Genomic DNA, 26,340 nt, shown 5'->3' on the forward strand with positions numbered 1-26,340 from the left:
TGTGAGGAGGAGCTAAGGGAACCTGATTTGTTCAGCCTGGAGAAGAGGTGACTTCAGGTGGACCTTGTAGCAGCCTGCCAGGACCTATGTGGAGGTCTTCAAGAAGACGAAGCCAGGCTCTTCACAGTGGTGATAGGTGGGTGGACAAGAAACAGCGAGCATAAATTGAAACAAGAAAGGTTCAGACTGGGAATAATGAAAAGAAAAACATGGGAAAAACATAATATTGGGATTGAGTAAAATGGTTTAGGTGCCGAGCTCTAACAGACCGTAAATCCTGAATAGTCAGACACCATTTCCTGTGCTCCTGGCTCCATCCACTTCATGTAGAAACCTAAGGTACTTTACCCACCGCAGTGAATTTCCATTGGCTAGCAGTGAAACCTGTGATATAGCCCGAATTCTTAATTATAACAAGAATATTTTTTCTGCAAAGCACAGCTATAATATTTGAGTTAGTGCAGGCTCAAGCTTGTGTCCACATGGCATGGTGCAGAGCTGTATGGACCTACCTGCCAGGTTTCCTGTGTGGGATAGCCTTTTTTATTTGGCTTGGCCTATAAGTTAGGCTTCTTGGCAAAATTTATTAACTGGACTTAGTGCTGCAGGAATGGGTTGCACAAGCACCTGATCACACTTATGCCTGGATAGCTTGAACATCTGTGCTCTGCTCCTCTACTGTCCCTCTTCTGTAGTTAGCAAAGGAGCAGCTACCCCAGGTCTACTTGTTTCAACTGGTATAGCCTTGCCCAATGTTACATGAATACATAGTGAGTAAAAGGGTTGGGTTTGTTTTTTTTTTTCTATTTAAGAAAGGATGAAGCTGGTGTGGTAGGAGAGGAGGAGGATGGTGGAACTGGGCTGTTCCAGCCTTTCCATTGCAGAAACCAAACACAAGTTCCTCACTTGCTTCCCTCAGCCATGCAGCCAGAGACTGCGACAGTCATTCCTTCCCGTACATGGAGCATGCTCCAGGATTACTTATAACTCAGTCTCCTAAAAAAGACCAGAGTTTCAATTTAGACATGTATTCCCTGATTTCGTATGTGAAGGAGAGTGTCTGGTCCAATCTCAGACAGAGCTTGATCCTGCAGCAAAGTATTGCTCCTCTTTCACCTTCTCCCAGCTCTGAGTTCCCTCCTAAAGAACAGGAAAATGGCCTGTTCATGATGATTGTAGCATTAAGGACATCTTTGGATTTTGTCAGCCAGTGGTCTCGGTATGGCCAGAGGGTTCCAGAATTTGGACCCCCAGTCTGGCAAGCATGTTTTGGTGACTTTTTGGGTCAGAAGTGAAGATGAGGTGTGGAGAGGGTATCAGTGTGATTGTGACTACCCACAGGGACATTACTATGCCACTTCTGCATGACTAGTAAGGACTGACCTTCTGTGAGTGAGGCTAGCAGCCCTGGGCTTGAACTTCTAAAAGGCATTACTCTTCCTCAAGAAACTTTGCCTTGAATTAGTCATTAATTCTTTATCATTACCAATCGTATCCTGGGCTGCATCAAAAGAAGCGTGGCCAGCAGGTCCAGGGAGGTGATTCTGCACCTCTACTCTGCTCTGGTGAGACCCCACCTGGAGTACTGCATCCAGCTCTGGAGCCCTCAGCATAAGAAAGACATGGACCTGTTGGAGCAAGTCCAGAAGAGGGCCACGGAAATGATCAGGGGGATGGAACACCTCTCCTATGAGGAAAGGCTGAGAGAGTTGGGGTTGTTCAGCCTAGAGAAGAGAAGGCTTCAGGGAGGCCTTATTGCAGCCTATCAGTACTTCAAGGGGGCTTCTAAAAAAGATGGCGGCAGACTTTTTAGAAGGGCCTGTTGCAACAGGACAAGGGGGAATGGCTTTAAACTAAAGGGGCGTAGATTGAGACTAGATATAAGGAAGAAATTTTTTGTGCTGAGGGTGGTGAAACACTGGCCCAGGTTGCCCAGAGAGGTGGTGGATGCCCCGTCCCTGGAAACATTCAAGGTCAGGTTGGAGGGGGCTCTGAGCAACCTGATCTAGTTGAAGATGTCCCTGCTCATTGCAGGGGGCTTGGACTAGATGACCTTTAGAGGTCCCTTCCAACCCAAACTATTCTATGATTCTATGATTACCCATTAATGATTCTAAAACCAAAGTGTTTAGCTTAATGAGTTTATTACTATAGATCCTAAAAAGTGTAATTCTGCTTAATTTTGGGGAATATCAATTCCCAGGAAGGGAACAATTCAGGATGAGATATGTTGTGCTAAGTGAACCTGTTTGTCCAAATACTCTCATAGCATAGTAGGGGAGCAATGAAAAGAAATGCGGTCCCACCACTTCATCCACGTGTCTGAATAGTTCCCTGGAGGGTGTGCAGCAACACAGATCATTTACTGCTGGTAGCAACAGGTGGTTTTCTGGAGGAACAAGTGGCAGAGAAACTAGATTACAAGAGTGGTTGTGAGTCACAGAGTCTCCTGGGATGCTCCTGTGTTGGTCATTGCTCAGAGATGAGCTTGGAGTCAAACTAACAACCAGCTAAATGGTTTGGAGGATTTTCTTCTTGAGGGTGAGGTTGAGGAAGTATGACTGTTGTCTAGTTGCCTTTGCAGTGCTATACACAGCAGTAGAAGGGAGAATTGGAGCTGACCCTCTGCATTACTAGCTGATGGCATGTCCAGCTCTTCATATACCCAGAGGAAGGCTATGTGCAACCGGTGATCAGAGTGACCTGCAGAGTACATTGCTGCACTGTGCCTAGCGTCTAGCATTCTCCTTAGCCTCCAGATATCATTCCTTCATTTTTAGTGTCAAGTGGGAAAGAAAATCTATAGACCTTCATTGCAGGGGCCCTGGGATTTCTCTTGACATCTCGTGCTGTGAGGAAAGGTGAACCACAGCTAAGAACAGGTTCACTTCTGAAGGCAAAATCATTGCTGTGTCTGAAGAAAAGAGCTCCTTCAGTATTATCAAAGATATGAAAATGTGATCCATTGTGGGCATACTGACATGGAGATCTGAGTAGCCGGGCACTGACAGCAAAGCCTTCACACTTACTGCTCATCATTTGTGGAGAGTCCCACTGAAGTGCGTGACAAAGTTGCTCAACCACACCTGAATCTGGATCCTTGGGGGATAAAGCCTGTTCTATAGCTGCTTCCTGTGTTGCAAAGGTGCACGTGATTTTAGCATTAGACATCAAATGTCACTGGCTACTGAGTTAGGGAGTTAAAATGTTCCTAGAATCACTTGTTAAAAAGAGCAATGCACATTGGTATAGCTGATATTTCATGTGCCTGTTTACAGCCTACAGCAATGGTGTTGCTTCCTTTGCACTATTCTCTTTGTGCTAGACTTTTCTATGTTTTTCGGGGGGACATCAGAGGCTAGAACTGCTCCATCTATTCTCAGGTTGCCTACAAGCTGTGCAGGCTTGCATGCAGAAGTGTCATTGCTAAGTTAATTCCTCACACCTCAGACCAACCTAATGGACGATAGAGTTGGAAGCAGAGATAAGCAAGTCCTCCCCTGCATATCAGGCAATATAATTGCACAGCCAAATTAAGGAGAGTATAACAACTTCTAATCTAAGTTTGAAACTGGCCCTGCTTTGCATGGAAGATTCAACCAGATGACCTCCAGAGATCCCTTCCAACTTAAATTACTCTATGATTGTAACAAAAGAAGGATTTTTTCAAGAGAAACTGCAAATCTGTTCTCCCAGCTCTGAAGTCACTAGGGAAATTACTGGGACTTCCTGTGCAGGTCAAAGATGAGCAAATATCACACTCTTACCATCTGTGGACTTTGCAGAGCACATCAGTAATGAATATACCAGAGAGTTTACTATTTCTGGCATTAGTGAAATCATATTCGCCTCTGCGTGCTCTAAATTTGCCCCTAAATTACACATAGAAATGCCTACCCTAAATTGCACATAGAAATTAAATAAAAATTCACAACTGGCTGGATGCCTCCTGCAGACCTGTGCTGACTTTATGGTCACTGCCATCTTAACAGTAGTTGCTCTTGCTTAACCCAGTGAGCTGAAGGGTGGATTGAGCCCTATCCCTGGTTGTCTGCTCTCCCTACAGTGGATGAATGAAGAGGGGTTATTGTATGTACAAGTGCCAGGCACATTCTGCAGCACTTTTACTTCTTCTTCTTGAGGAATTCACAGACGAAGTAGATGGTGACTTGGCACTCAGAGTCGTTCCACTCTCCCGTGCTGAGCATTTCCACACAGTCCTTGTGGCCAGCTGGGTCGTGAGGCTCCCCTTCCTTCCAGTTACTGTAGTTCTGCAGTGAGCTGTTGTCTGCATACACAAACTGTCCTTCTTTTTCCATGTCATTCAGCCCAATGAATGCTCGGAAGAGGCCGCTGTTGGAGATGTAGTCAGCAATCAGAGTGTTGGTTGCCTCATCTTTAGGCATGGCCAGTGTTCCTCCTCTGTCCCTGCAGTGGATCAAGGCTTCTCTGTAATTCTTCTCTTCTTTCACAATGTAATAGAATTTCTCGTCTGTTTCCCTGATACCTGCTATAACTTCACAGGGGAAGAAAAAATTGCTTAATGGCATGTCAACAGATATTGAACAGTGCTTCTGTTCCAATATGACAATGAGATGATTTTTACATTAGAATTAATAGAAGGGAGAGAGGAAAAGTATTCCCACCACTGAATTTGTGATGAATGATGAGGACATGATCAGAGACTGATGCTACTAATGCGACTGGCAAGCACCTTGCACACGTTAGGACAAGAACTATTCAGTCCTGATTGGCACGTGTCTCCTGTGACACGTAAGTTTTACTTCACGAATATCTAGTACTAATCAAATTAAGGCATGCTAAACAGTCAAATAGCAATGTCTAACTTTGGATCACCGCCGTTGCATTGCACATTTTTGAATACAGATTGTGAGAGAGTGCCCTGGGATAGAAACACAGGGGAATAGATAGCTTTTCAGGTCCTTTCCATGTAGAGGAAAATCAATGTGGCTGCTAAAATATGACATTTTATATACAGCCTGATATTCAGAGCTGCTGTAGCCACTAAGTGGCATTGACTAGGAAGAAAACTGTCTGCTCAGCAGCTTTAAAAGGCAAACTTCTCAACCAGCATATATCCTAGTGAATTAAGCCGTGCCAAGGAGCATGCCTCGGCAGCTGGAAGTTGATTGTCCCTTTTTTTCCTTTCATTGCCTGAGTGGCTGCTGAGCCTGAGCAGACTGACAGTGCAGAGGTGGTTAGCAAGCCATGCCTTGTGCTTTTCATGTTTCTTTCTGTTGTGCTGTTGATAATTTCTGTATTGTTTTTGCTTTTAGTCGTCTGCTGCTTATATCCATAGAGGTGTAAGACTGTCTCTTTTCTGTATGTTTTCGGAGTGCCTTGCACAGTGGGACCCTCTATCTGGGTTATCTATGGATGCTGCTGTAGAGCAGCAATGCTAGAAGAATAGCAATGATAAATGTTATAGGAGGCAAATAAATCACATCAAATACATAAAGATCCTTACCATTCTTTACAAACTTGATGGACGTGTTAAGGCGAGCAACATTGATATTCAGTTGTCCAACAACTCTGCGGTATCTTCCACAGTCACAGACCGTGCCTGATGCAATACAAAGGATAGAGGATTTATCTGTTTAGAAGCATTTGTGTGTGTGCAGGGGGTCGTCTGTAGCCCACTTCCAAACCTTCTGAAGACTTGGCCTCCACTTGTGGAGAGCCAGTCTCACCCTGCCCCACTGGCCATACTTCTGTTGATCAAAGCGCTTAATATTTTGGCTCCCTTGCTAACTGGCTTAAGAATCCCTGCTTTTAAAAACGCAGATAGAAGAGTTTGCCATCTTTTTTCCACCCATATCAGTGTGGGATTTGCACATCCTCTGCTCCTCTCATTATCGATTCCATCCAGCTGCAGAGGTGTGGCTTGTCATGGTGATCACTACAGCGTTACATCTGAATGCCAAAGGTCTACCTTTGTGTCTGTAAACAGCACAGGTTCCCTGGCCTTCTAATAGAAACAACAGCATCCATGAAATGGAGAACTGCTGCTTTCTCAGTGAAGGAGTTTTGTGAGTATGCATAGAGGTGGGATTGGCAAAACTTTGGTAGAAGGACTATGTTAGTGAATTGCTGCATGCAGCTGTGGTACAGCAGTAATAGTCGATACCAACTCAAATAATCAGTAACTTTCAAGCACTGAAATCTCAGTTATATTTTGGTTGGTAAACTGAAATTTGGCTTGGTATAGGTTTTGTTTGTTCCTCTGTTATTCTCAGGAAGAAAATAAGTTGCTGATGGTTTCCCATTAAGAACGAAACTGGCATTGCATATGAAATCTCTTAAAAATGAACACAGCTGGACATTCAAGGTGGGAAAACATTTAAGGATATTAGGACTGAGAAGAACTTTCTGGGTCATCAGATCCAAATTCTCCTCCTGTAAGCAAATGCGTTGCATTCATTTGACAACAGATTATGCTCTATCTAAAATAACACATTTTTTCGTCCCCATGCTCCCATTAGGAAACTCTTAAAGGACTTCATTCCTTTGGTATTCAGAAACTTTCTCCTAGTTCCCAGTATAAATGTACTGCTGGCCTGTCTATGTGTTAGTTTTTATGATATCAAACATTGCCCATTAATTTAGGTAACTCTTCTCCATATTTTGTGTATGTTGGTATATTCATAGGCATCAGTCATGTCCCTACCCAAGCCTTCATTTTGCTAAACAAAACTTTTTCAGTCTCTTCCTGTTTGTTTCATCTATTCTCAAGTTTTTCCATGGGCCTCAAAATTTTATGAAATTCCAGACAAACCAACCCTGAAATCAAAGACCCATCAGACTTGAGCATTCTGCAGAGAAGGATGCATAGCATACCTGCTTTTCCCTTTTTTCCAGAAACCCCTGATAAGCCTTTGGCTCCTTTGTCACCTGAATAAAGAGGAAAAAATATTCTCAGATCTCAGACAGTGCACATGTCAGGGGAGTGTATTTGAAAAACCTCTTTAATAATATATTAACGGTGTGCTTCTGATAGGAAGCCCTGATGTACTGTACTGGCAGATATGCCAAGTCAAATAAACCATGATTAATTCTGGTGTATGGAAAAAAGGAGAACCCTTTAATAGCTAACTCACTGATAACATAGGCATCTTGTGTGCTGCTGGTTCCTGGTACCGCTTACTTTAAATACAAACTGCAAAATGATCCTGAGAGGCTGAAAGCACTCAAGAAATCTGCAAGAGGTAAGACCTGGGTCTTCTCATTGCCTTGCAGGACAGAGCTCTTCCCGGGGTTCAGTAGCTCCATGATGGGATGAGGCACCAGATGAGGTTGATGTGCATTGAATTCACGTGTGCAACAGATTACATGTGCAGGCAGCAGTTAGCACCTACACAAAATGAGGTCAGTAAGGAGCAGCATTTCATTTTAGATATAGTTCATGGAAATGTGATTTATTTTCATCCAACTGCTTTCCTCTTCTGTAAATCATAAAAATGATAGAAATACTTCTCTAAATGCTGTGCTACTATCTAAGTGGAGGTGACTAGCTTTTTAAAAAATCTCAGCTGTAGTTTGGATCAGGAACAGCTGGACTTTATCTGAAATTCATGTCAGCTCTTCTTTTATGAATTAAAACCTTCAGAGGTCAAAAAATACTAGTGCTTGCTCTGCCTTGTTGATGGCCGTGTTTTGATGTGCTTTTTCCTTTATATGGTTGTGTTATTTAAAGAAATTAGGAGTTGGCTGTCATTTTAATGAGCTTTGCTTGACACTCACAAGCTGAAATTTCAGGGTTGCTTCATTAAGAACTTGAATGTTTAATGTTAGATTTAAACAGTGACTTAGTGACCTTTGCTTCTGCAAATAAAGGAAGAAAATGAGAAAAACTAGAAGAGGACAATAAATTGTACATTCAGGTTGAGAATGAGCTTGATTTAAAGGCTCAAAGCATTGGTTTACTTACAGATAAAGATAAGCAATTTGTGGGATTCTTAAATTCTAGTCTCCTTTGGTGATTGAAGACATCTTAGGAGATAATTATCTGTGTTTCCAGTTGTCTAAGTACTTCTGAAAATTAGTCCCTGAGGCCAAATTCTTTTGTTCTTCTCTGATATTGAGGCTGGCTAGAGGCCGTCAAAGGTTTATTAAAAATATTTGCTTGAGAAGCTCCCCGGAGAGATCATTCCACCCACTCACCCACATGCCTGGGTTGATGCGCTGGTTAGAGACCACAGAGTTCCCCTGGGGATGGTGGAGTCCCTGCTCAGCTTTGAAGGCAGGTCTCCTTGTGGCAGAAGTAATGTTCCTTCTTAAGTAGCTCTTTAGGAATACCTGAAAGGAATGCCTGAGCCTCTTCTCAGACAAATAGAGCATAATTTAATGAAATTATTGTCCAGGTAGACTTGGAGTCTACCTTGATTTGCAAGTAGTTGTCGTCCCTGGTTACGTGAGCGCTTTCTTAAAACTCCTAAAATCCTTTCCTTACCAAGCTGTCCTGTGCATTGCTTGCTCATGTGTCCCACAGCAGTGCAGGTGACAAGATGTGGCATTCTGAGCAGCAGCAGAATATTGACTTAGGCCTTCAGCATCCAAAGCAGAAGCACAAATTTGTCTTTCTCTTTTAGAATGCTCAGAGGATTTACTTCACAAGAGTCAGATTTCTCCCTTCCTCTTTTACCATCAAAGAGGATTGATTTCTTAACGCATAAAGCAAATTATTTTAGCCAAGTAAGTCGGATATATTGCACGTGGGAAATAAAACAAGAATATCTCAGTTAGCTCTCGTCACCAATCTTTATGCATAACTTTATTTGGAGAGCATTGGTCACAGCTGTTATTTGATATTACTCCATACCTGGAACTCTCACAAAACACATATTTACCTTGAGAGAAAAAACAAGAAAATCCCCAGACCAGAGCTTACCCTTTCCACCAATTGGACCGATTTTCCCAAGCATTCCCTGGTCACCAGCATCCCCCACAGGTCCTTTGTTTCCTAAGAGAAGAAATAAAGAGGAAAAGAGTATGGATGGTTTCTGTCATTTCTTTCCCAAGGCACTGTTTAGGTCTCTACTGCTGCTATTTTTCCTGAACGTGGCCAGTCCACATGTGCAGCAAAGTCGAAATTAATAGAGCCCCGAGGATGGTTGGAGGAGGACAGCACAGATGTCTGCCACTGTGGGATACAACAGTAGGACATTGCAAGGCACCTTAGTAGAACTGCCTGTTCAAATGCCAAGAAACATCATGTTGTCTTACAGAAAATACAACCTAAAACTGCTAGTGAGTATTCAAATATTGATTTTACTTCACAACCAAACCAGGCCGACAGCAGGTTATAATTGAGGTTTCTTTTTCTCCACCCCAGAAAAAAGCCCTTCCTTCTTCCTTGAGGTAAAGTCCTTGTGGCTTTGCTGGGAATCCTTCTCAAAGCAGGACTGCAAATAGGGAGCTACTAGTTTTGCTGTATGTGCTTTCCAGTCCTCAGAGCACCAAAATAATGGATGCCTTTTTAATTTATTAATAGTTTAAGTTCTAAAGTTCTAAAGTTCTAAGGCTGTGTATGTGGTCTACCTGGACTTCAGCAAGGCCTTTGACACCGTCTCCCACAGCATTCTCCTCGAGAAGCTGGCGGCTCACGGCTTAGACAGGTGTACTCTGCGCTGGGTCAAAAACTGGCTGGACGGCCGGGCCCAGAGAGTTGTGGTGAATGGAGTTCAATCCAGTTGGTGGCCGGTCACGAGCGGTGTTCCCCAGGGCTCAGTTTTGGGGCCGGTCTTGTTCAATATCTTTATCGATGATCTGGATGAGGGGATTGAGTGCACCCTCAGTAAGTTTGCAGATGACACCAAGTTGGGCGGGAGTGTTGATCTGCTCGAGGGTAGGAAGGCTCTGCAGAGGGACCTGGACAGGCTGGGTCGATGGGCCCAGGCCAACTGTATGAGGTTCAACAAGGCCAAGTGCCGGGTCCTGCACTTCGGCCACAACAACCCCATGCAGCACTACAGGCTTGGGGAAGAGTGGCTGGAAAGCTGCCTGGAGGAAAAGGACCTGGGGGTGCTGGTCGACAGCCGGCTGAACATGAGCCGGCAGTGTGCCCAGGCGGCCAAGAAGGCCAATGGCATCCTGGCCTGTATCAGAACTAGTGTGGCCAGCAGGAGCAGGGAAGTGATCGTGCCCCTGTACTCGGCACTGGTGAGGCCGCACCTCGAATACTGTGTTCAGTTTTGGGCCCCTCACTACAAGAAGGACGTTGAGGTGCTGGAGCGTGTCCAGAGAAGGGCAACGAGGCTGGTGAGGGGTCTGGAGAACAAGTCTTCTGAGGAGCGGCTGAGGGAACTGGGGTTGTTTAGCCTGGAGAAAAGGAGGCTGAGGGGAGACCTCATCGCTCTCTACAACTCCCTGAAAGGAGGTTGTAGCGAGGTGGGTGTCGGTCTCTTCTCCCAAGTAACAAGTGATAGGACAAGAGGAAATGGCCTCAAGTTGCGCCAGGGGAGGTTTAGATTGGATGTAAGGAAAAATTTCTTTACTGAAAGAGTGGTGAAACATTGGAACAGGCTGCCCGGGGAAGTGGTCGAGTCCCCATCCCTGGAGGTATTTAAAAGACGTGTAGATGAGGCACTTAGGGACATGGTTTAGTGGGCATGGTGGTGTTGGGTTGATGGTTGGACTCGATGATCTTAGAGGTCTTTTCCAACCTCAATGATTCTATGATTCTATGATTAAGATGCTTCATAAATGGTTGGTTACCCGATTCCCTTGTATCTTACCCAATCTTCTTTTTAAGGTAAGAAGCAAAGTCATATGAATGCATTTAAAAATGGAAAAGTTTTTTTATTATAACAATAATAACAGGGTGATTTTAAAGTTTCTATAAAAGTGAAAACTTTTGTGATTAGTCTTAAACCACTGTCAAGGAAGAAAGACCATGGATACGCATTATCATTAAACTCTAATGATAAATTATGCTTTTGAATTAGAGCATGCAAACAAGGCTGACACCATCACATCTGGTGCCTCCGAATGCTTTGCCCAGCTTGCACTGTGGATATGGGATATGTTTAATAAAGCTGAGTCCTGAGACATCTGTGACTCCTTGTTCTCAGCTCAGATGCTGTTTGATCAGAGGAACTTTGTTTGTCACTGTATGCCTCTGTTTGCTTTTCTGCAAAATAGGGACAGCTGAGGCCGAATTTTGTTGAGCATCCTGATGTATTACTAGGAAATAACTCTCAAAATTCAGTTTCAACTAACGGATCATTTCAGTAAGAGAACAGTAATCTTTCTGATTATACATATGATCTGGGTCTTCTGGATCGCACTCATGACAGCCACTTGGGAGAGCAGCAGTAAATGTACTGGTTTATTACATGACTCTCTAAATTTGTTGCCATATATAGCTGTCTTACCTATCGGTAGGAATTGTACCAAGTTCTCTGAGTATTGTTACGTTCACTGATTAACGTTGGACAGGATTGTGAAATCCACTGGTGCAACAGGAATGAAAAGCATTAAACATCACTAATCATATGCACCAGTACAGCTGTGTATAATGATATTCATATACTGGTAATAGCCAACAAACTGTCATAAATACCTTTTGGTCCTTTTGGTCCAACCTTTCCTTGTTTGCCCACTTCTCCTCTATCTCCTTTTTCACCTTCATCCCCTTCCAAAAAACAGAAAATAAAGCATCATGGTACATTTCTCTCAGTGCAGTAAGTGCAACTATACATTCTCAGAAAGTTCACAGGTTTTTTTCTATTAATTTCTTTTTATTTCACATTGAAGGCACAGTAGCCATGGGATAAATTTCCATAGAAGAGCTGATGAATCTGACCATCATTAGGAAAAGCTAAAAAATTTCCCTTTTGGAGAGGCTATTGCAACATGAGAATTATACAACACCAATTTCTAGTCCTACTCTTTAAGCCCTATTAGCTATAAAGCAGATAAATAAGCCAGTCCTTCTCTGTTGGGAAACCTGTACACACATGGAAGAACTGCCAGGGGAGGCAATAGGAATTTATTAATTGTTCCTAGTGACTCTGTTTGTAGTGACTCTGTGTTCAAGGTATGCAGATGCTTTTAGAATGGGAGAAATGTAAATATGTTGAAATAGATCTTAACATAGACCTTAGCACTTAGTATGGCGGAAGTCTTGCCTTCAGTTTTTGACAGGTAACACTTATATGTTGATATAACAAATGTGTTTTGCAATTACTCCAATGCTTTATTTTGAGAATGTCATACACAGAGCATCTATAAGAGGTAAAATCACTGCATTTATTAAGTAGTGCAGAGATTTCTCCAAATGAGATCAAGACCCTATTACACAGGTTCCTATATAGTACTGTGTAAGTACTCTTACTATTGTAAGAGACAGTTTCTCACTGAGCACCTTACAGTCTAAAGGAGCAAGACAGCAATTATTAGGAAAGAAGTGTTATCTCCTTCCTTAGGTAGCATACAATTTTGCTATATGCAGGAAATTGGAGGCACAACTGGACTTGATTTTCTTATCTTCTACTTTGTAGTTTTGAGCCAAATCCCAATGTCCTGGTTTCGGCAGGGATAGAGTTAATTTTCTTCCTAGTAGCTGGTACAGTGCTGTGGTTTGGATTTAGTATGAGAATAATGTTGATAACACACCGATGTTTTAGTTGTTGCTGAGCAGTGCTTACACTAGTCAAGGACTTCTCAGCTTCTCATGCTCTACCAAATGAGAAGGCTGGAGGTGCCCAAGAAGCTGGGAGGGGGCACAGCCAGGACAGCTGACCCAAACTGGCCAAAGGGACATTCCATACCCTGTGACGTCATGCTCAGTATATAAACTGGGGGAAAGCTGGCTGGGGGGGCTGCTGCTCGGGGACTGGCTGGGCATTGGTTGGTGGGTGGTGAGCAATTGCATCGTGCATCACTTGCTTTGTGATAATTCTTTTATTATAATTATTATTATTAATTATTATTACTATTTTACTTTATTGCAATTATTAAACTGTTCTTATCTCAGCCCACAGTTTTTCTCACTTTTACTCTTCCGATTCTCTCCCCCATCCCACCGGGGCTGGGGGAGTGAGTGAGCAGCTGTGTGGTGCTCAGTTGCCGGCTGGGGTTAAACCATGACAGTCCTTTTTTGGCACCCAACGTGGGGCATGAAGGGTTTGAGATAACGAGAGATTAACCACAGCATATTAAGGAATTTATATCTGTTAACAGTTGTGGGTCACAATATTGATTCATCTGTTCTCAATATTAGTTTATCTGATCCACACCGAGATCTTTTATTTGCTGTACATGTTAAAGATTGGTGTTGGTTTTTGCAGTTTGCTGTGGTCTGCAGTGATTAGTGATGTTTTGCCTGGGAGATTTGTTATTAAAACACTGGCCTTGAGCTTAATCTGGTATTTGAGCTTTGTACTGAAGCCATTACTGTACTTCAGGTACCACCTCATGGAGACAATTGGCAATTATAATCCTTCCTCTGAGAGGTTTTTTATGGAGGAAATACAGGATGGCAGCGTCGCTACCTTCTTCTATGCTGTTTCCTTCTTCATTACAGTAACTTTTCAGTATCTTGAACATCCTTGGGTAGTTAAGATACTTCTATTGGTATCTCTTGGGAATATTGTTTCAGTTTTGTCTAAGGTTAATAAGCAATTTAAGAATATCATCCAGAGATCTGCCCCGAGGCTGGATAATTATGAGTGGCAGGGTGTGTGGGATAGCATGGGCAAATGTCTAGGATGGTGGGCACCCCCAGTGTTTTGGAACTTCACCCCTGAACAAGTGCAGAATCCTGAAAAATTAGTAGAATATTTGGAAAAAGTATGCTGTCACCCTGGCAACTCCAGAGAGACACAGATCAGTGCAATGTGCTGGGGCCTGGCCCATGCCTACCGAGCCCTGTTCAACACTATTCAGTACCCTCAAGGGGAAGAGAAGGTCTCTGGATCTGATGACAAAACGACAGGCACTGCAGCTACTCCAACCCCAGTGACAGGCACTGCGGTTACTCCAACCCCCGCAATAGGTGCTGCAGCTGTACCAGAGAACCAACCCATGCCGGTATCAGTCACCCCTATACACAAGAAGAAATGTTGGAAACAAAAGTCAGCTCATTTAGTAAGGGATGATGAAAAAGCAGGGCCATCACGAGGAGAGGAGGAGGAAGAGGAAGAACTCGTAAACGAGATGGAAACCACCCAATCCCTATCCCTGAGTGAGCTGCGAGATATGCGAAAAGATTTCAGCCGTGGTCCAGGTGAATACATTGTCACCTGTCTGCTCCGATGCTGGGATAATGGAGCCAGTAGCCTGGAATTAGAGGGTAGGGAAGTGAAGCAGCTGGGATCCCTTTCTAGGGAAGGGGGCATTGCCAAAGCAATTGGAAAAGGGGCACAAATCCTCAGCCTCTGGAGGCAACTACTGTCAGGTATGAAGGAAAGAGATCCCTTCAGGGAAGATGTTATATATCGCCCAGGCAAATGGACCACCATGGAGAGAGGTATCCAGTACCTGAGGGAATTAGCTGTGCTGGAGGTGATTTATGATGACCTGGACAACGAGCACTAATCCAAAGATCCAGATGAAGTCAAGTGCACGTGACCCATGTGGCAGGAGTTGGTATGGAGTGCACCAATGTCTTATGCCAACTCATTGGCAATACTGACCTGGAAAGATGAAGAAGGACCAATGGTGGATGAATTGGCTGGCCAGCTCCCAGAATACAAAGAAAGTCTCTCTTCCTCCCTCGTCTTGGCTGTGGAGAAACTGTCCCAGGAGTTCCAGCAACTCAAAGAGGATAGGTCCTACTCCCCACCTGTATGGACCAGTATCTCAGCTATTAGGAGTCAGAGTTCTTCTGCTCAAGAGAGAGGATATAGGGGGTACACACCACGGGGCACCCTATGGTTTTACCTGCATGACCACGGACAGGACATGAGGAAGTGGAATGGAAAACCTACCTCAGCCCTAGAGGCACGGGTACGTGAGTTGCAAAGAAAAACAATCACAAAAGGGGGTTCTTCCAGGAAAATTGCTGCTCCAGTTTCCAGCGGGCAGTTCCCCAGACAGAGTTGAAGGGCTGATCTTACTTCTGATCTTAATGAAGAGACTTCTGATGCGTATTTACAAGAAGTGAGTAACGAATACTACAACGAGGACTAGAGGGGCCCTGCCTCCAGCCAGGTGGAGGAAAGGGACAACCGGGTTTACTGGACTGTGTGGATTCAGTGGCCCGGCACATCAGATCCACAGAAGTATAAGGCTCTAGTAGACACCGGTGCACAGCGTACCCTAATGCCATCAAGCTATAAAGGGGCAGAACCCATCTGTATTTCTGGGGTGACGGGGGGATCCCAACAGCTGACTGTATCGGAGGCTGAAGTGAGTCTAACTGGGAATGGGTGGCAGAAGCACCCCATTGTGACTGGCCCAGATGCTCCGTGCATCCTGGGCATAGACTACCTCAGGAGAGGGTATTTCAAGGACCCAAAAGAGTGCCGGTGGGCTTTTGGTATAGCTGCCTTGGAGACGGAGGAAATTAAACAGCTGTCTACCTTGCCCGGTCTCTCAGAAGAGCCTTCTGTTGTGGGGTTGCTGAGGGTCAAAGAACAACAGGTGCCGATCGCCACCACAACAGTGCACCGGTGGCAATATCGCACCAACCGAGACTCCCTGATTCCCATCCATAAGCTGATTCGTTGACTGGAGAGCCAAGGAGTGATCAGCAAGACTCGCTCACCCTTTAACAGTCCCATATGGCCAGTGCGGAAGTCTAATGGAGAGTGGAGACTAACAGTAGACTATCGTGGCCTGAATGAAGTCACGCCACCGCTGAGTGCTCCTGTGCTGGATGTGCTAGAACTTCAATATGAACTGGAGTCAAAGGCAGCCAAGTGGTATGCTACAACTGATACCGCTAATGCGTTTTTCTCAATCCCTTTGGCAGCGGAGTGCAGGCCACAGTTTGCTTTCACTTGGAGGGGCGTTCAGTACACCTGGAACCGACTGCCCCAGGGGTGGAAACACAGCCCTACCATTTGCCATGGACTGATCCAGACTGCACTGGAACAGGATGAGGCTCCGAAACATCTGCAATACATAGATGATATCATCGTGTGGGGCAACACAGCAGAAAAAGTTTTTGAGAAAGGGAAGAAAATAGTCCAAATCCTTCTGAAGGCCAGTTTTGCCATAAAACAAAGTAAGGTCAAGGGACCTGCACAGGAGATCCAGTTTTTAGGAATAAAATGGCAAGATGGACGTTGTCAGATCCCAATGGATGTGATCAATAAAATAACAGCCATGTCTCCACCAACTAGCAAAAAGGAAACACAAGCTTTCTTAGGCGTCGTGGGTTTTTGGAGAATGCATATTCCAAATCACAGTCTGATTGTAAACCCTCTCTATCAAGTGACCCAAAAGAAGAACAATTTCAAATGGAGTCCTGAGCAACAACAAGCCTTTGAACAAATTAAAGAGGAGATAGTTCATGCAGTAGCCCTTGGGCCAGTCCGGACAGGGCAAGATGTAAAAAATGTGCTCTACACCGCAGCTGGGGAGAACGGCCCTACCTGGAGCCTCTGGCAGAAAGCACCTGGGGAGACTCGAGGTCGACCCCTAGGGTTTTGGAGTCGGGGATACAGAGGATCCGAGGCCTGCTATACTCCAACTGAAAAAGAGATATTGGCAGCATATGAAGGGGTTCGAGCTGCTTCGGCAGTGGTTGGTACTGAAGCACAGCTCCTCCTGGCACCCCGACTGCCGGTGCTAGGCTGGATGTTCAGAGGGAGGGTCCCCTGTACACATCATGCAACTGATGCTACGTGGAGTAAGTGGGTCGCACTAATCACACAATGGGCTCGAATAGGAAACCCCAGTCGCCCAGGAATCCTGAAAGTGATCATGGACTGGCCAGAGGGCAAAGATTTTGGAATATCACCAGAGGAGGAGGTGACACGTGATGAGGAGGCTCCAATGTATAATGAACTACCAGAAAATGAGAAGCAATATGCTCTGTTCACTGATGGGTCCTGTCGTCTTGTGGGAAAGCATCGGAGGTGGAAGGCTGCTGTATGGAGTCCTATGCGACAAGTTGCAGAAACTGCTGAAGGAGAAGGTGAATCGAGCCAATTTGCAGAAGTAAAGGCCGTCCAACTGGCTTTAGACATTGCTGACCAAGAAAAGTGGCCAGTGCTCTATCTCTATACTGACTCATGGATGGTGGCAGATGCCCTGTGGGGGTGGTTACAGCAGTGGAAGGGGAGCAACTGGCAGCACAGAGGCAAACCCATCTGGGCTGCCGCATTGTGGCAAGATATTGCTGCCTGGGTGGAGAACCTGCTTGTAAAAGTCCGTCTCGTAGATGCTCACGTACCCAAGAGTCGGGCCACTGAAGAACATCAAAACAACCAGCAGGTGGATCAGGCTGCTAAGGTTGAAATGGCTTAGGTGAATCTGGACTGGCAACATAAGGATGAATTATTTATAGCTCGGTGGGCCCGTGACACCTCAGGTCACCAAGGAAGAGATGCAACATACAGATGGGCTCGTGATCGAGGGGTGGACTTGACCATGGACACTATTGCGCAGGTTATCCATGAATGCGAAACATGCGCTGCGATCAAGCAAGCCAAGTGGTTAAGGCCTCTCTGGTGTGGAGGACGATGGTTGAAATATAAATATGGGGAGGCCTGGCAGATTGATTATATCACACTCCCACAAACCCGCCAAGGCAAGCGCCACGTGCTTACAATGGTGGAGGCAAGCACTGGATGGCTGGAAACATATCCCGTGCCCCATGCCACCGCCCAGAACACTATCCTGGGCCTTGAAAAGCAAGTCCTATGGCGACATGGCACCCCAGAAAGAATTGAGTCAGACAACGGGACTCTTTCTGAAACAACCTCATAGACACCTGGGCCAAAGAGCATGGCATTGAGTGGGTGTATCACATCCCCTGTCATGCACCAGCCTCTGGGAAAATCGAACGATACAATGGACTGTTAAAGACTACGCTGAGAGCAATGGGTGGCAGGATGTTCTAACATTGGGATACACATTTAGCAAAGGCCACCTGGTTAGTCAACACTCGGGGATCTGCCAATCGAGCTGTCCCTGCCCAGTCAAAACTCTTACGTACTGTAGAAGGGGATAAAGTCCCTGTAGTGCACATAAAAAATATGTTGGGGAAGACAGTCTGGGTTATTCCTGCCTCGGGCAAAGGCAAACCCATCCGTGGGATTGCTTTTGCTCAAGGACCTGGGTGCACTTGGTGAGTAATGCGGGAGGATGGAGAAGTCCGATGTGTACCTCAAGGGGATATGATTTTGGGTGAGAATAGCCAATAAATTAAATTGTATGATGTTAATTGCTATATAATGCTGTATATCATCACTTCTATGGTGGCTATATGCCCTATCAATGGTATTATACTAAGAATCACCCAGATTAATGAAGAATAAACTTTGATGAAAACCAAGCAAAGCTCAGCGATAATGGAAACAACTGGCTTCAGCATGCAACAATCCAACACCACACACCATCTCTCCTGCCCTGAAGGACTGTTATGACAGATGGAGCCCAAAGTCATGGACTGAATGAACACAACAAACATTTTAGAGGGATGGCCCGTAGACAAAGGGAGTGATATCTGTGTGTGTATATATATCAAAAGAGAGGAAAAGTGGTGGTGATTAACTGGAATGTATTGGAAAGTATGGGACCTGGGCATGATGTAGATGGTATAGAATAAAGGGTGGATACTGTCCTGGTTTCAGCTGGGATAGAGTTATTTTTCTTCCTAGTAGCTGGTACAGTGCTGTGGTTTGGATTTAGTATGAGAATAATGTTGATAACACACTGATGTTTTAGTTGTTGCTGAGCAGTGCTTACACTAGTCAACGACTTCTCAGCTTCCCATGCTCTACCGACTGAGAAGGCTGGAGGTGCCCAAGAAGCTGGGAGGGGGCACAGCCAGGACAGCTGACCCAAACTGGCCAAAGGGACATTCCATACCCTGTGACGTCATGCTCAGTACATAAACTGGGGAAAGCTGGCCGGGGGGGCCGCTGCTCGGGGACTGGCTGGGCATCGGTCGGCGGGTGGTGAGCAATTGCATTGTGCATCACTTGCTTTGTATATTATTTTATTATTGTTATTAATTATTATTACTATTTTACTTTATTTCAATTATTAAACTGTTTTTATCTCAACCCACGAGTTTTCTCACTTTTACTCTTCCGATTCTCTCCCTCATCCCACCGGGGCTGGGGGAGTGAGTGAGCAGCTGTGTGGTGCTCAGTTGCCGGCTGGGGTTAAACCACGACACTCAAGAACATCTTTCCTCTTTTTTTTTTTTTTTTTTTTGACAAATGCTGAGGGGGGACAAGCCCTGCACCCCTTTGCACCAAACGACCAGCACTGAATACAGGCAGCCTTCCAAAGCCTCTCCCCCTGTCCCCTACTTGTCTGCAATAAGCCTTGCCATGCGGTGGGAAGCAGTGCCGCAGTCTCTTGGCCAAGCCAGGGTCTCACTTGAGTGGCAGCCAGTTGTGTCTGTGCCTGCAGCCCAGAAGAGGGCGCAGTTCAGCACATGGAGTACCCAAGGGAGGGAAGTCTGTCTGGATGTCAGCAAAAGAGAAGTGAGGATGGAACAAGACTAATAACCTGACTGAGGATGGTGCCTCCAGCCCTGGCAGAAGGTGTTCAAGGAACTGGGTGTGCTGAGGGCCACTATGACCCAGGCAGCCATTTGCAGCCTCCCACGAGCAGTGGTTTAAAGGGCTTGCCTGAGCCAAGCACTGCATCCAGACCACTCGTGAACAGCCACTAGTGATTCTTCCCTGCACAGATTAGTCCTGTGCCTTTTAAACCCATTTATATTTTTGGCCCCTATAATATCCTGTGACAAAGAGGTCAATGATTTAATTATGTGCTGAGAAAGTAGCTTCCCATGGTTGCTTTCAGACTGATCGTTTCATTGGTTCTCATTCTTATTTTCTGAAAAATACTGCCCACTCATTCATGATTTATGTTCTCCTACTTCTGTAGCCCTAGGTAGCATATTGTGGGCTGTTCTGTGGGGTGATGACAGATGACAAGTGGTGCATATTAAATGCAGCATATAAAATGTAATGTTAGTCCATGTCAGTTATGTGGACTGGGCTGAGTCTGCCCCTGTATGTCAAAAAAAACTTCAGTGTTGGGACTCTCTTGTGGAAGGCAGACTCACCCCGTTGGTCAGGATGCCCTTTGGTGGGGACGGTCAGTGGTCCAAGCTGAGGAAGATAAAGGGCTGAACTTCAGTCCGTGTTGGAGGGAGGAAGCATTTGCTAGAGGGATGGACAAGGAGGAAACATGACGTGGTGTGTGTGCTGGCTCAGGCACTTTGTTTGTTCTTAACACCAGCTACTACAGGACAAAGTAGGAAGGGAAAAGGCTATAAGCAGTCAGCAATAGAAATTTGAACGTCTCTATTTTCACTGGTTCTTAAAAATACTGGAAAAGCCAATCTCCTTAAATATCTAGCTGAAGCTGTAGGTCTGAGCCTGGAGCTGATGGAAGGATGCCTGTTTGTACTAAGTTCTTGTCTACCGATTGTCAAACAGCGGAGCCAGAGAATGTATGGTTTAATTTTGCTGTTGACCTCAGTGCTAACAACATTTACAACTGAGAAACCAAGAAATTGTCCTTTCCAAACCCATCTATGAAGCCCTTGATAAAAGTGTAAAAGTCATGTCTCAGTGGTTCAGAAATTCAGAAAAGATTCCCAGAGGCTGACAAAGTGCTTGTGAAATGAAATTCTAGGAGAAGGTTAAGAGCTGACCTGATCACCGTCTGCAAACCCATACAGGGGGAGAAATGTGTGATAATAGAAAGGAAGCAGGATGTGATTCAAAGGCTGGAAAAGCTGGATGAGTCCTGACTAGAAATGCAACATGGGGATATTTAACAAATGGACCACGCTCCCTGGCAGGGGAGGGAGACATAGGAGGCTTTTCATGTCCAGCCTTTCCCTATGCAATGAGTTCCTTTGTGTCAGATGTGCTGTAACTCTGGGTCTGGTGTAGAAACTGCTGAGGGAGCTTCTTTGGCCTGTGTCACGCAGGAGAGCAAACCACATTCCTGCTGACCTTCCAAACCAGGGCTTGTCACCCTGGCAGTCCTCATCACCTCTCTAAGGCCAGTTGGTTACATTCCCTGTGGCTTGCAGACTGCTCTGTCGGGTTAAAGGCTCTAGAGAGACTGTTGTTTGCTGCAGAAGGAAGACCTCTGTGCAAGAAAGAAAGTCAGTATACCAGTGGAGAAGCTGCAATTACTTTCTGAAGGGGTTTTCTTCCAATCTCAGTTTCAACATTTTGAGCCACTAAAAGCTGCTGGAGATGAAGCTAGGTTGCCCTGTATGGGCCATCAGACTGAGAGCCAACAGATGAAAAGGGTGAAAGGTGTGGGAAAGTTTGTTCTAGAGATTCTGAGAGATTAGGGAGTGTCTCAAGTTTTATTGCTAGCACCTCGTGTAGTCCCAATTTTTGCTCAAGCCCTCTAAAAGCCTAAGGGAGAGGGAAGTAAGGTCTATCACCTGTTTCATCTTGGCGTAAAGCAGCCTACCACGCTCTGCCTTAGTTTCCCTACCTAGGAAAATGGGAAGAATAATAATTTGTCTATCTGTAAGGGAAGGAAATCCTGCTTTGCTCTCCATATTGCATCTGAGAATGGGTAGGGCATTACAAAGCAAGGGTAGAAGCAAACAGTATTAATTAGTGGTGCCAGCTCATTGTTAATTTAAGACTGGATTAAGCTCAATGCTTGATAATATGGTGTTATAATTATAAATGCATTGTGTCCCCTTTAGCTGTTGTGTGCAGTGATCTCAAATTTTGGCAAGAAACGTGAACTCTTGGGTTATGCTGCCCCCTTGTGGTCTCGCTATGATTTGCAACCAGGTAGGAGGGATTGTGAGAGGTTGGTTGACTTTGGGCAGGGGTTGAGTTGGCTTCGTCTCTAATTTATAAGAAGTATCCTTCCCTTTCCTCTGGGACTTCATGCAGACAGGCCATCCCACTGTATTAGCCATGTTTTTGTAATCTGCCAGAAAAAAAATCTAAATCCTGCCAGTACTCTGGATTGGGTTTTTGAATTTTGTACTACTGTGCTTTGTGCATGTAAGGGACGATGCCCAAGTGACTGTACTGTGAGCCCAGACAATGCCCCGAGAGAAGGCTCCAGAAGTAGCAAAAGGCAGTCATGGGGAGGGGCCTGGTGACGCTTCCCTTGACTGACTGGTGTCTCAACCACTCCTGGAACTGGGGCGAGAGAAGGTTCCAGAAGTCCAGGGACTGGGGCCAATAAATAGGGGCATGTGCGAGCCTCTGGGGCGCTCTCTACACCGACACCCCCACTGGCAGGTCCAATGCTGGATCCAGGACTGGTGATCTCCCTCTCTCCCCCCCCCCCCCTCTAGTTCTCTCTCCCCCCTTCTCTAGCGCATGCTCTCTCTCTCTTTCTTCTCTTAAAGCTGCTAAGTAACCCAAGGCCTACCTCAATTTCTCACAAAGCCCCATAGCTTAGGTGGATATAATAGTGAGAGGGTCAACGTTTACAGAATGTTTGTTCCATTAAAGTTGATGTTTATGTACGGACCTTGAGTGTTATCTCACCTTAATCCACACCAAGGGGATTTGCGCATCTTACTCACTCTTCCCTTCTCAGAGGTGGGACACAACAGTGCAACATGAGTCTTTTTACAGAAAAAAACCCCTCTGATCCCTGACCTCATATGCTTGTAGTCTGTCCCTAGAGATTAACTTCTCCTTTGTGCTTGGGGGAGTGTCAGGTTAAATTTTATCCTAATGAGCAGATTATCACCTTGAAACTGTGGTTGCAAGGGTGTCAGATAACACATTGCACTGGCATTTGAAGCACGGGTGAAGCACTTGGAGCCAGTAGCTGAAGCAAGACCATTTCTCAACCTTGTTAGTATTCCCTCAAGCTGATTCCCTTCTTCTGTGTCACAGATTTAAAATATCAGACTGTTAAAGTGAACACATGGAACAATAAGTTACTAGACTTCCAGCTTGGGACTGTGCGGGACAGAAGGAAAGCAGAAGCCATATCAGTAAATGACTTTTGCGGCCATTAGAAAATTTTAATTGTAATTGAGAGGGAACCCCAGTCCTTCCTTCTCCTATAAACAAGCTCAGGAAAATGCTGAAGGTCTACTAAACAGGATTTTTAGGCAGTTGAAAGGGGCTCTGCCTTTAGGAGTTTCACTAAATAACACAATGTTGAGAAGTTACATTTGGTAAGAATTTAATTAGTAAGAATTTACTGACCTTCAAGTGACTTAGATTTCCCTGCTGAATCTTTGGTAGGCAATTTACCTGGTTTGTATTCACAAATGGAGGAAGTTTTCAGGTTAAATTGTTCACGTATGTTTAGTGACTCTCTAAGTCTTGTGATCAAGGGCTGACCCTGGTTCTTGGAGAATCAGGGTGTAATCCCTGGGCATTACAGAGCCCGCACTTATCTATAGAAGCAGCCCTGCGTCAGGGTGAGAGGATGTCTGCAGGATGCCTAAAGGCTAAAGCTGGGATGAGACTCCTAACTGGGCTTACGCATGTGTTTCTCTGGGAGCACGCCGCATCCAGTCTTTTCACTCGGAGCTCTGCTGAGAGACTCCCCGGGTCCACGCAGGGTTTTGCTGAGACTTCACCAGGTGTGCTGGCAAGTCGTGGCCTCAGGTCAGCTCCAATTCCTGTCTCCTGACCAAAAATACTGCAGAAATGTTAATGTTCTCTAAGCCTCTCTTTTGCAGTGAAGCAATTAAATCAGTTCCTCTGAAGCAAAAGAGGGGCAAAGACCCTTGACTGTAGCGACCCCTCCCAACAGGCAGTATGGGTGGGACTATCCCAAGTTTAGCTCCCTGTACTCTACTTTACTACTACCCCCGCAGGCTTAGCACACACTATAGCTCCATATACTTTCCTATATATTCTGCCTGTCCTGGGTGTTAAACTAAAGGGATAAGGACATGTGCATAATTCTGAAGCTTTGAGACTCCTCCAGGAGCAACTGAATGCCTTGCCCTCCTGGAAGGGCCTTGGAGATAGCCACAGGATTAGCTCTGCAACCTACGGACACCAACTGACCCTGAGCATGGTGAACCTTTGCAGCACTTGCGCGTGCACAGTCTCTATTGAGAGGTTTTGTCACCAGAGGGAGTCGCAGACTCCAAGAAATAAGCAAATACAGCCCAGTCTGTCTTTCTAGTGTATGAGCACATCACAGCTACGTCAATGGAAAGCCTCAAGATTTCCTCTAATTTCACTTTCAGTGTCTTTTAGATCCTTAACAAATTTCCCGTAGCAGTGGGGATTCTTGTTTTCAAGCTATATATGGCTAGTGATGACAGGATTTCTTGACATCTGCCTATCTGACACAACGTCCTCTTCCCTGTCCTTCCTCCTCCCTTCAGCCCCCAGCACTGACCTGCACACCTCCCTCTCCTCTGCCTGATGTTGAGCACTCTTCTGACGCTGTGTTGAAGGAATTCAACTCACTAAACAGAGGAATATCAATAAGGCAAATAATACACATTTTTAGTGAGTGAGCTGAATCAGCCCAGTGAAAAGTCTGGTGAGCCAAGCCAGCACAAGGTGAAGGTAGGACCACATGGTCAGAGTGGGGAGATGAAAAAGATGTTGGGCCTCTCCTTTTGGCAAAAAACCTGACAGACAAGTGCAGCTGTAGTGTGCAACTGCACTCACAGCCACTCTCCCAGGTGTCCTGCAGAAACATGCAGGCCTCCACAGTTTGCACTGTGAGAAAAAAAGCATTTTGCTCACAAGTTCTTGGACACATTGTCTTTTTTCACCCAGTTCCAGATTAAACTACAGGGGCCTCATCACCTTCCCTGGTGAAATGGAAAGAATCTTCAAGAATAAACTGGATTCTTTGCTCACTTTTCCACTTTCCACTTAAAAACATCCATTAACTTCCGTAGAAATACCTTCTCCTATTCTTCTTCTATTGCATTGCATGAGCCAGACCCAAGCCTTCAGTAGGCTCAGTGAAGCTCTGCTGACTTCACTGAGTGTATTATTTGAATATTATTTGAAAGTGTGGGCCTTTGTCCATGACTGGGATATACATTATTTTTTTTAATAACACAGAAATAATTTAAATTATTCCTGATTCTCTTTTCACTTGGTCTGCCCAAGTTAATTTTCCCAGCCTGTTCCCCTGCCATTCTGACATGATCTCAGAGCCCCATGGATTACAGTGGCTTCAGTGAAGAATCAAATGGACATTGATAAGAAATACAGACCCAGTAACTTTTGAATTTTTGTAGCATCTTAAGTCCCCACATACATGGTTTGTAGCTCAGGCTGATAAACTTCAGAAACTTAACGTATGCTAAAATGAGGAAGTCTAAAAGACACGAAAAATAGAATTATGTGTTGAAATTAAAGGGCTCTTCAGATCAAATGTGAGGCGCTAAGAGGGAAGTTTAGTTATAGGTTTGAACAGCCTATAGGATGTGGTGAGGCATTTTATACTTTTGGAAAGAAATGTGGATAGCAGCATTATCTGGTTTCTGAGAGAGTCTGAGATTTTTCAGGAGTGGAATTGCGTAAGCACAATGAAAGCTGATAGACAGCTATACTGGAGACCACAGTAAATGCTATTTTGAGGCGCCAGCCAATGTCATAGAGTTTATAAGCATCGTTTGTCAGAAATAATAATAAGGAAACGCTTTACATCTAAATTGCTATGGGAAACTCCCTGTATTCTTCAGATTTCATCTCATTCCAGTTTCTCAACTTGGATCTGATTCAAGACCTTTGAAGTTCTGTGTCTGGATTTCAAAGGAAATGAGCTGGGACCTGGGACAGATAGCAAGATCTAGAGCCAGTCTTCTGAAACACTGAGCTCCCATGAATCCACATGAAATCAGCTTCTGCAGAGCCAGCCCCCCCCCCCCAGGAGCAGTCGTCTTCTGCCCCTGCTCATGCTTTTAATGGGAGTTGAGGAGTCAAAGTTTTGGGCCCTCTGCTTATTTCTTCCCTCATGTTGTTGCTTATTGATTTACTCAGACCAGGTCAGATCCCATCTCATCTATGTCAACAGCCCACTTAAAACTTCCTTTGCAGGTTAGACAAAACTGAGCTTGCAGTCTCCAGGCAAAAGCAGGCTAGAAGAAAGGACAGAGCTGGGACACCGGTCGAAGGCAGAGCCCAGGGGAGCAGAGCCTGGTGTTTCTGCTGCTGCCATGGCATGGACCAACAACTGGTGCTTTTGCTCTCACTGCACTAGCTGGTGCCTCCCCACAGACCCGGTTCTTCTCTCAGC

General features: G+C 45.1%; 1 protein-coding gene across 1 annotated transcript in view; it reads right to left on the bottom strand.

The window, feature by feature from the left end:
* Window positions 1-2,133: 2,133 nt before the first annotated feature.
* The window catches only part of COLEC10 (collectin subfamily member 10), a 28,069-nt gene continuing 3,862 nt past the window's right edge, over window positions 2,134-26,340 (bottom strand). The window contains exons 2-6 of the mRNA XM_076329191.1: window positions 11,582-11,653; window positions 8,909-8,980; window positions 6,859-6,912; window positions 5,489-5,584; window positions 2,134-4,516 (exon numbers count right to left, since the gene is read on the bottom strand). Coding sequence (XP_076185306.1) covers window positions 4,125-4,516; window positions 5,489-5,584; window positions 6,859-6,912; window positions 8,909-8,980; window positions 11,582-11,653 — 686 coding nt within the window. The 3' untranslated portion in view covers window positions 2,134-4,124. The remainder of the gene's footprint in view (window positions 4,517-5,488; window positions 5,585-6,858; window positions 6,913-8,908; window positions 8,981-11,581; window positions 11,654-26,340) is intronic.

Source organism: Aptenodytes patagonicus, chromosome 2 (genome assembly GCF_965638725.1).
Source record: "Aptenodytes patagonicus chromosome 2, bAptPat1.pri.cur, whole genome shotgun sequence".
Classification (NCBI taxonomy): domain Eukaryota; kingdom Metazoa; phylum Chordata; class Aves; order Sphenisciformes; family Spheniscidae; genus Aptenodytes; species Aptenodytes patagonicus.